This window comes from Fringilla coelebs (assembly GCF_963513975.1).
Source record: "Fringilla coelebs genome assembly, chromosome: 30".
Lineage (NCBI taxonomy): Eukaryota > Metazoa > Chordata > Aves > Passeriformes > Fringillidae > Fringilla > Fringilla coelebs.
In genome coordinates, this window is record NC_140056.1 from 2,425,258 (window position 1) to 2,435,535 (window position 10,278).

General features: G+C 65.5%; 1 protein-coding gene across 1 annotated transcript in view; it reads right to left on the reverse strand.

The window, feature by feature from the left end:
• Nucleotides 1–4,904: 4,904 nt before the first annotated feature.
• KIF5A (kinesin family member 5A) overlaps nt 4,905–10,278 on the reverse strand; it is a 33,166-nt gene continuing 27,792 nt past the window's right edge. Inside the window, exons 20-26 of the mRNA XM_084223489.1 lie at nt 9,310–9,412; nt 7,960–8,173; nt 6,947–7,055; nt 6,305–6,375; nt 6,171–6,198; nt 6,011–6,099; nt 4,905–5,119 (exon numbers count right to left, since the gene is read on the reverse strand). Of these exons, the coding sequence (XP_084079615.1) occupies nt 6,021–6,099; nt 6,171–6,198; nt 6,305–6,375; nt 6,947–7,055; nt 7,960–8,173; nt 9,310–9,412 (604 nt within the window). The 3' untranslated portion in view covers nt 4,905–5,119; nt 6,011–6,020. The remainder of the gene's footprint in view (nt 5,120–6,010; nt 6,100–6,170; nt 6,199–6,304; nt 6,376–6,946; nt 7,056–7,959; nt 8,174–9,309; nt 9,413–10,278) is intronic.

The following is a 10,278-nucleotide window of genomic DNA, read 5'->3' on the forward strand; positions in this document are numbered from 1 at the left end:
CCACAGGGACAGGTGTGACCCATGGGGACAGGTGTGACCGCTATAGGGACAGGTGTGACCCCACAGGGACAGGTGTGACCCCATGGGGACAGGTGTGACCCCACAGGGACAGGTGTGACCCATGGGGACAGGTGTGACCCCTTGGGGACAGGTGTGACTGCACAGGGACAGGTGTGACCCACGGGGACAGGTGTGACCCCACAGGTGTGGGGTGTGGCCCCGGTGGCTCCAGGTGTGCCCTGGGTGTCCCCAGGCCCTTCAGGTGGGACAGGTGGAGCGGGAGGAGTGACCAAAGGACAGGTAAGGCCACGATGATGATGGTGACAACGATGACAGTCGCGAAGGTGACTGGGAAGGTGACACCGATGGAGAGGAGGATGATGATGATGAAGGTGACAATGACAAAGGTGATGATGAAGGGGAAGATGACTGTGAAGGTGACAATGATGAAGACGAAGGTGACGATGACAATGAAGATGATGAAGGTGATGATGAAGGTGACGATGAAGGTGACAATGATGAAGATGAAGGTGATGCTGACGATGAAGATGATGAAGGTGATGACAAAGGTGATGATGATGAAGGTGACGATGAAGATGATGACAAAGGTGACACTGACAAAGGTGATGATGATGATGAAGATGAAGATGACAATGATGAAGATGACAATGAAGGTGATGATGAAGGTGACAATGACAATGAAGATAAAGGTGACAATGATGAAGATGAAGGTGATGATGACGATGAAGATGATGAAGGTGAGGACGAAGGTGACGATGATGAAGGTGACGATGAAGATGATGACAAAGGTGACAATGACAAAGGTGATGATGAAGATGAAGATGAAGATGAAGATGACAATGATGAAGATGACGATGAAGGTCATGATGAAGGTGACAATGATGAAGATGAAGGTGATGATGACGATGAAGATGATGAAGGTGATGACGAAGGTGATGATGATGAAGGTGACAATGATGATGATGAAGGTGACAATGACAAAGGTGATGATGAAGGTGAAGATGACAGTGAAGGTGACAATGATGAAGACGAAGGTGACGATGACAATGAAGATGATGAAGGTGTTGACGAAGGTGACGATGAAGGTGACAATGATGAAGATGAAGGTGATGCTGACGATGAAGATGATGAAGGTGATGACAAAGGTGATGATGATGAAGGTGACGATGAAGATGATGACAAAGGTGACAATGACAAAGGTGATGATGAAGATGAAGATGACAATGATGAAGATGTAGGTGATGATGATGAAGATGAAGGTGATGATGACGAAGATGATGAAGGTGATGACAAAGGTGACACTGACAAAGGTGATGATGAAGATGAAGATGACAATGATGAAGATGACAATGAAGGTGACAATGATGAAGATGAAGGGGACGATGATGAAGATGAAGGTGACGATGATGAAGATTAAGGTGATGATGATGATGAAGATGATGAAGGTGATGACAAAGTTGATGATGATGAAGGTGACGATAAAGATGATGACAAAGGTGACAATGACAAAGGTGAAGATGAAGATGAAGATGACAGTGATGAAGATGACAATGAAGGTGACAATGATGAAGATGAAGGTGACGATGACAATGAAGATGGTGAAGGTGATGACAAAGGTGACACTGACAAAGGTGATGATGAAGATGAAGATGACAATGATGAAGATGACAAGGTGACGATGACGATGAAGATGATGAAGGTGATGACGAAGGTGATGATGATGAAGGTGACAATGATGATGATAAAGGTGACAATGACAAAGGTGATGATGAAGATGAAGATGACAGTGAAGGTGATGATGAAAGTGACAATGATGAAGACGAAGGTGACGATGACAATGAAGATGATGAAGGTGATGATGAAGGTGATGATGAAGGTGACAATGATGAAGATGAAGGTGACGATGATGAAGATGAAGGTGATGATGATGAAGATGATGAAGGTGATGACAAAGGTGACACTGACAAAGGTGATGATGAAGATGAAGATGAAGATGAAGATGACAGTGATGAAGATGACGATGAAGGTGACGATGAAGGTGACAATGATGAAGACGAAGGTGACAATGACAATGAAGATGATGAAGGTGATGACAAAGGTGATGATGAAGGTGACGATGACAAAGGTGACAAGGTGGCAGGGCCGGCAACCTGTGGGCGGGGCCAGGGGCGGGGCCAGCAGCCCAGGTGTCTCTCCTGGCCCCGCCCAGGGGAGGGGTGGGGCTGTCCCGCAGCCTCGGGCACCTGGGCGGCCTCACCTGGCCAGGTGCCAGGGGGGCTCTGACACCTGCAGGGACAGGTGTGACACCTGCAGGGGACACGTGTAGGGACAGGTGTGACACCTGCAGGGGACACCTGCAGGGACAGGTGTGACACCTACACAGGACACGTCGAGGGACAGATGTGACACCTGCAGAGACACGTGTGACACCTGCAGGGGACACGTGTAGGGAGAGGTGTGACACCTGCAGGGACAGGTGTGACACCTGCAGGGGACACGTGCAGGGACAGGTGTGACACCTGCAGGGACAGGTGTGACACCTGCAGGGGACACGTGTAGGCACAGGTGTGACACCTGCAGGGACAGGTGTGACACCTGCAGGGGACACGTGTAGGCACAGGTGTGACACCTGCAGGGACAGGTGGGACACCTGCAAGGACACCTGCAGGGACAGGTGTGATCCCACGTGGGACAGTGACCCCCTTGGGGCACCTGTGTGTGACCCCACAGGTGACACCGGTGTCCCCGTGGGCACGGGGGAACCGATATGGGGCGCCCGATCCCCATGGGGACAGGTGTGACCCCTGCAGGGACACATGTGACACCTGTGGGGACACGTGTGACACCTGTGGGGACAGGTGTGATACCTGGGGGGACAGGTGTGATCACCATAGGGACAGGTGTGACCCCACAGGTGACACTGGTGTCCCCGTGGGCACGGGGGAACCGATATGGGGCGCCCGATCCCCATGGGGACAGGTGTGACCCCTGCAGGGACAGGTGTGATCACCATAGGGACAGGTGTGACACCTGCAGGGCCACGGGGGACACTTGTGGGGACACGTATGATCACCTTTGGGACATGTGGGACACCTGTGGGGACAGGTGCTATCACCACAGGGAAAGCTGTGACACCTGTGGGGACAGGTATGACACCTGTAGAGACACTCGGCACACCTGTGGGGACAGGTGTGACCCCTGCAGGGACATGTGTGACCCATTGGGACAGGTGTGACCGCACAGGGACAGGTGTGACTGCACAGGGACAGGTGTGACCCCACGGGGACAGGTGTGACCCCAGAGGGACAGGTGTGACCCCTGCAGGGACAGGTGTGACCCCTGCAGGGACAGGTGTGACCCCACGGGGACAGGTGTGACCCACAGGGACAGGTGTGACCCACGGGGACAGGTGTGACCCCTGCAGGGACAGGTGTGACCCACGGGGACAGGTGTGGCACCTGCAGAGTGCCCTGTGTGGGTGGGGGTCCCACTCCCCCTCCCCAGCCCCCGTGTCCTCCCCGCTGTGACCCCATCTCTGCACGAGCGCCCCCAAACCCCCCTGGGACCCCTCCCCAAATCCCCCGTGTGCCCCCCGTGTGCCCCCTCCCCAAATCCCCTGTGTGCCCCCTCCCCAAATCCCCCCTGGGACCCCTCCCCAAACACCCCCCCTGTGCCCCCTGTGTGCCCCCTCCCCAAATCCCCCCTGTGCCCCCTCCCCAATCCCCTGTGTGCCCCCCCTGTGCCCCCTCCCCAAAAACCCCCCGTGTGCCCCCCCTCCCCCAAGCACCCTCACCATGACACAGCTCCCCCAGCCCCCCCGCCCCCCCCCACCCTGTCTCAAACCCCCCATCCCCCCCGGCCCCCCAACCCCCTTACCCACCCCCAGCCCCGCTGAACCCCCCCATTCCCCGAGCCCCCCGGAGCCCCCCAGCCCCGCCAGCTCCCCCGGGCTCCCTCAGCCCCTCTCGAGCCCCCCCAACCCCTCCTGAGCCCCCCAGTTTCTCTCAGAGCCCCCCGATCCCTCCCCGAGCCCCCCGTGCCCGCCAAGCCCCCCGAGCCCCCCAGGCTCTCTCAGAGCCCCCCGAGCCCCGCCCGGAGCCCCCCGAGCCCCCCAGGTTCTCTCAGCCCCCCAGAGCCCCCCCGAGCCCCCCAGGCTCTCTCAGAGCCCCCCGAGCCCCGCCCGGAGCCCCCCGAGCCCCCCAGGTTCTCTCAGCCCCCCAGAGCCCCCCCGAGCCCCCCAGGCTCTCTCAGAGCCCCCCGAGCCCCCAGTCTCTCTCTCAGCCCCCGAGCCCCGAGCCCCCCGAGCCCCCCAGTCTCTCTCTGCCCCCCCCCGAGCCCCCCGAGCCCCCCAGGCCCTCTCAGAGCCCCCCAGTTTCTCTCAGAGCCCCCCGGTCTCTCCCCGAGCCCCCCAGGCTCTCTCAGAGCCCCCCAGTTTCTCTCAGAGCCCCCCAGTCTCTCCCAGAGCCCCCCCGGTCTCTCCCCGAGTCCCCCCAGTCTCTCCCCGAGCCCCCCGAGCCCCGCGGTCTCTCTCAGCCCCCGGATCCCCCGGAGCCCCCCGGTTTCTCCCGGAGCCCCCCGTTTCTCTCAGAGCCCCCCGGTTTCTCTCAGAGCCCCCCGGATCCCCCCGAGCCCCCCGTTTCTCCCGGAGCCCCCCGTTTCTCTCAGAGCCCCCCGTTTCTCTCAGCCCCCCCGAGCCCCCCGTTTCTCTCAGAGCCCCCCCGTTTCTCTCAGCCTCTCCCGCCTTTATTGCGCTCCGGCCGCGCGGGGCGGGTCATGCAGCGCTGGGGGGGGCGGGGGGCGCGGGGACCCCCCCGGAACGGCCCGGGGGGGGAGGGGAGGGGGGGCACAGCCGAGATGCCAAGCGAGGGGACCCGGGGGGCGCGGGGGGCGGGGGGGCCCGGGCCGGGGGGCGACATTCTCCGGGTTAAGGCAGCTCGGGCGGCCCCGGCCCCCCCCCCACACCGGCCCGAGCCCGATCGGGGGTCCCGGGGGGGTCCTGGGGGGAGGGGCAGCCCCCCCCCCGCACGGGGCGAGCGTGGCACGAGCACAGGACACGGGTGACACCGGGACATGCGAGCGGAGCCGGGTCTGGCGGCACCTGCGGGGGACACGCGGGATGGGGGGCGGGGGGTACCCGGGGGACCCCCAGGGATGGGGCGGGGGACCCCCGGGGGACCCCCAGGGAGGGGGCGGGGGACCCCCGGAGCCTGCAGGGCTCGGAGGGGAACCCAGGGCTGGGGGGGGGCTGGGAGGGGCGGGGGGCATCCAAGGAATGGGGGGGGTCTGATGGAGGGGTTGGGGTCACTCGAAGGGTGGGGGGGATCCCCGGGGGTCCCTGAGAAAGGGGGGGCGGGGGTCCGGCACTTGGGGGGGTGAGGAATGAATTTGGGGGGTCCCACACCTGGGGGGGTGAGGAATGAGTTTGGGGGGGTGGTCTCGTACCCGGGGGGGGTGAGGAATGAGTTTGGGGGGGGTCCCGCACCCGGGGGGGGGGTGAGGAATGAGTTTGGGGGGGTCCCGTACCTGGGGGGGGGTGAGGAATGAGTTTGGGGGGGCGGTCCCACACCCGGGGGGGGTGAGGAATGAGTTTGGGGGGGGGTCCCACACCCGGGGGGGAAGTGAGGAATGATTTTGGGGGGGTCCCGTACCCGGGGGGGTGAGGAATGAGTTTGGGGGAGGGGGTCCCATGCCCGGGGGGGGGTGAGGAATGAGTTTGGGGGGGTCCCACACCTGGGGGGGGTGAGGAATGAGTTTGGGGGGGTGAGGAATGAGTTTGGGGGGGTGAGGAATGAGTTTGGGGGGGTGAGGAATGAGTTTGGGGGGGTGAGGAATGAGTTTGGGGGGGTCCCACACCCGGGGGATGTGAGGAATGAGTTTGGGGGGGTCCCACACCTGGGGGGGGTGAGGAATGAGTTTTCGGGGGGTCTCGTACCTGGGGGGGTGAGGAATGATTTTGGGGGGGGGGGTCCCGCGGCCGGGGGTCCCGTACCTGGGGGGCATTAACTGGCCGCCGTCTCCTGGCGCAGGGGGAAGAGCTTGGCCGCCTCCTCGGCCTCGCAGGCGCAGGACAGGTCACTCCTGGGGGGCGGGGGGTGTCAGCCGGGACCCCCAACCCGAGCCCCCCACCCACCAGCCCCGCCCCCCCTCACCTGTTGTCATTGATGTCTGTCACGTTCCCTGCAAGGAAGAGCCGCAGCTCCAGGGGGGGTCTGGGGACACCCCGCCCCCCATGACGTCACCCCCACACTGGGGACACCCCCAGGTCCCCAGGGCCCCCCCTCACCATTATCCACGTTGAGCTGCTGGTAGGAGTCCGGGGGGGTGCTGGGGAGCGTGGGGGAGCCGCTGGCAAAGCTGGGGAGGGGGCGCAGAGACCCTGAGACCCCCGGGGCGCTGCGGCCACGAGGGGGGCACCCCGTGCCCTGCCCCCCTTCAGCCCCTCAGAAACCTCTGCCGGCCCCCCCCCAAAATAACCCCCCCGAAGACATCACCAGCCCCCCCCCCCAGGACCCCCTCACCCCTGCACCCCCCAGGACCCTCCCACGCCCCCTGCACCCCCAGACCCCCCGCCCTCCCCCCAAGACCCCCCCCTCACCCCTGCACCCCCCGGGACCCTCCCACGGCCCCGCACCCCCAGACCCCCCGCCCTCCCCCCAGGACCCCCTCACCCCTGCACCCCCCCGGGACCCTCCCACGCCCCCCGCACCCCCAGTGCCTCCTTCCCCTCCCCCCAGGACCCCCTCATCCCTGCACCCCCCCCCCGGATCCTCCCACGCCCCCCGCACCCCCAGTGCCTCCTTCCCCTCCCCCCAGGACCCCGCCCCGCACCCCTCCTGCCGCCCCCTGGACCCTCCCACGCCCCCTGCACCCCCTGAGCCCCCTCCCCCAGCGCCCCCTCCCCCTCCCCCAGCCCCCCCGCACTCACAGGCCGTGGGGGCCGGGCAGGGGGCCCCCCCCGGGGTACCCCTGGAACAGGCTGTTGGTGTAGCTCAGCCCGGTGGGCGACGGCACCTGCCCCGGCCGCACCGGCTTGGCTGGGGGGGCACGGGGGGGTGAGGGGCGCTGCCCGGCACCCGGCACCCCCAGGGAGCCCCCCCAGAGTCTGAGACCCCCCCCCGGGCCGGACCCTCGGCCCTCGTGTGGGGGGTGTCAGCCCCAGCACCCCCCCCCCCCCAAAACCCAGAGCGTGCCAGGCTGGGTGCCCACCCCGCACCCCCCGTGCCCACCCCGCACCCCCCGTGCCCACCTGCACCCCCACACCCCCGCATCCCGATCCCGGTGCCCACCGTGCCCCCCGTACCGATGTGGGCTCCGCGACCCCCTGGTACCCCCTGGTGCCCCCCGGTACTCCCCGGTGCCCACCGTGCCCCCCGTACGATGTGGGCTCCGTGCCCCCTGCGCCCCCCGGTGCCCCCGTACCGATGTGGGCTCCGTTCCCCCCCGGTTCCCCCCGGTACCCCCGTGCCGATGTGGGCTCCGCGCCCCCCGGTACTCCCCGGTGCCCCCGTACCGATGTGGGCTCCGTGCCCCCCCGGTGTCCCCCGGTGCCCACCGTGCCCCCCGTATCCATGTGGGCTCCGTGCCCCCCCGGTGCCCCCGTACTGATGCGGGCTCCGTTACCCCCCGGTGCCCCCGGTGCCCCCGTACCGATGTGGGCTCCGTGACCCCCCGGTGCCCCCCGGTGCCCCCGTACCGATGTGGGCTCCGTTACCCCCTGGTACCCCCCGGTGCCCCCCCGTGCCCACCGTGCCCCCGTACCCACGTGGGCTCCGTGCCCCCCGGTGCCCCCGTACCGATGTGGGCTCCGCGCCCCCCGGTTCCCCCCGGTACCCCCGTGCCGATGTGGGCTCCGTTACCCCCCGGTGCCCCCCGGTACTCCCCGGTGCCCCCGTACCGATGTGGGCTCCGTGCCCCCCGTGCCCCCCGGTGCCCCCGTACCGATGTGGGCTCCGGGCCCCCTCCGCGCCCCCCGGGCCCGCACGGCCTCGCGGATCCGCTCCACCTCCTGCTGGTACCGGCGCTTGTCCAGGCGCGCCCCCTCCTTGGCCGCCCTCAGCGCCCCTTCCAGGGCCTGCACTCGCCCAGCCGTAGCGCGCAGCCGCTTCTCCAGCTTCGGAAGCTCACAGCGCAGGTCTGCATTGTCACGGACCAGCTGTGCGACACGTCAGTACCGGCACCGGCACCGGCACCCGCCCGGACCCCTGCGGCACCGCCACCGGCACCCGAACCTGTCCTGTCCCCGCGCCCGCCCGGCCCGGGGCTCGCAGCGCGGGGTCCGCGGTGCCACAGACCGGCTGTGCGACACGGCAGTGCCGGCACCGGGACCCCACCGGCACCGGGACCCACTCCCAACATCGGCCACACCTGCCCCGGCACCGGCACCGACACCGGCACACAAGTGGCACATCCTCACCCAGCCACAGCAGCCGGTACCGGCACCGGCACCGACACCCCCAGACACCGATACCAGCACTGGCACATCCACACCCGTTCACAGCCGCCGGCACCGGCAGCGACACACACCGCACACACCGGTACCGGTACCGGCACCGAGACACACCGCACACACCGGTACCGGTACCGGCACCCGCACACACCGCACACACCGGTACCGGTACCGACACCCGGACACACCGCACACACCGGTACCGGCACCGACACCCGCACACACCGGTACCGGCACCGGCACCGACACACACCGCACACGCCGGTACCGGCACCAGCACCCGCACACACCGCACACACCGGTACCGGCACCGACACCCGCACACACCGGTACCGCCCCCGCCCGGACCCGCTCCGGTTCCGGCAGTGGCACCGGCAGCGGCTCGGCCGTGCAGCCCAGCCCGGCCCCGCCGCGGCGGGGGCAGCTCCGGTGTCCCGCAGCCCTCCCGGTCCCAGCAGCGTCTCGGGGGGCTCCGTGTCCCTAACGGTGACCGGGTGGGGGTCTCCGTGCCCCCAGCGGCACGTGGGGGGTCCCAGCCCCCCCCCGCAGTATCCCGGGTTATCTCGGGCTGTCCCGGGCTGTCTCTGACTGTCCCGGTTTGTCCCGGGCTGTCCCGGGTTGTCCCGGGGTGTCCCGGGCAGCAGTGGGGCTGTGCCGGGGGGGCAGTGAGGGGGTCTGGGGGCGCAGGGAGTGAGGGAGGGGCTCCCAGCCGGAGGGGGCAGGCAGGAAGGTGCCGGTCAGGACGGTGCCCCCCACCCCGCAGCACCGGGGGCTTCCAGGGGGGCAGAGAGGACTGGGGGGGGTTATTGCCCCCCTGTCCCCCCCGTGCCCCCCCCGCGCACCTGTTTGTGAACCTTTGTAAGCTGCTCCAGGTTGTTCTCAAGAAAGGAAATCTTCTGCTTCTGGGAGTGGAGCCCCCCACTGTCCTCGGGTTCCAGCTCTGCGCTCTGGGGACACCGGGACCCCCGTCGGAACCAGATCCTCCGCTGGGAAACCTTCCCTTCCCTTCCCTTCCCTTCCCTTCCCTTCCCTTCCCTTCCCTTCCCTTCCCTTCCCTTCCCTTCCCTTCCCTTCCCTTCCCTTCCCTTCCCTTCCCTTCCCTTCCCTTCCCTTCCCTTCCCTTCCCTTCCCTTCCCTTCCCTTCCCTTCCCTTCCCTTCCCTTCCCTTCCCTTCCCTTCCCTTCCCTTCCCTTCCCTTCCCTCTCTGACCCCACACTCCCCCCATACCCCACTTTCAGCCCCCCATTTGTCCTCCCTCTCACCCCTTTTTGCTCCTTCATTTCCCCCCTTTTCCACCCATTTTTCCCCTTTTCCCCCATTTTTCCCCATTTCCCCCATTCCCCCTTTTCTCCCTTTCCCCCCCTTTTCCCCCCTTTTCTCACTTTTCCCCCCTTTTCCCCCATTTCCCCCTTTTCTACCTTCCCCCCTTTTTCCCCCTTCCCCCCTTTTCTCCCCATTTTTCCCCTTTTTTCCCATTTCCCCATTTCCCCCTCTTTTCCTCCCCACTTTCCCCCTTTTCCCCCTTTCCCCCATTTTTCCCCTTTTCCCCCCATTTTCCCCCATTTCCTCCATTTTCCCCCATTTTCCCCCTTTCCCCCCGTTTTTCCCCTTTCCCCCCCTTTTTCCCCCTTTCCCCCCACTTTCCCCTTTTCCCCCCATTTTCCCCCTTTTCCCCCCAGTTTTCCCCTTTTTCCCCATTCCCCCCTCCCCCCACTTTCCCCATTTTCCCCCTTTTCCCCCATTTTCCCCCTTTCCCCCCTTTTCCCCCATTTTTCCCCATTTCCCCCATTTTTCCCCATTTCCCCATTTTT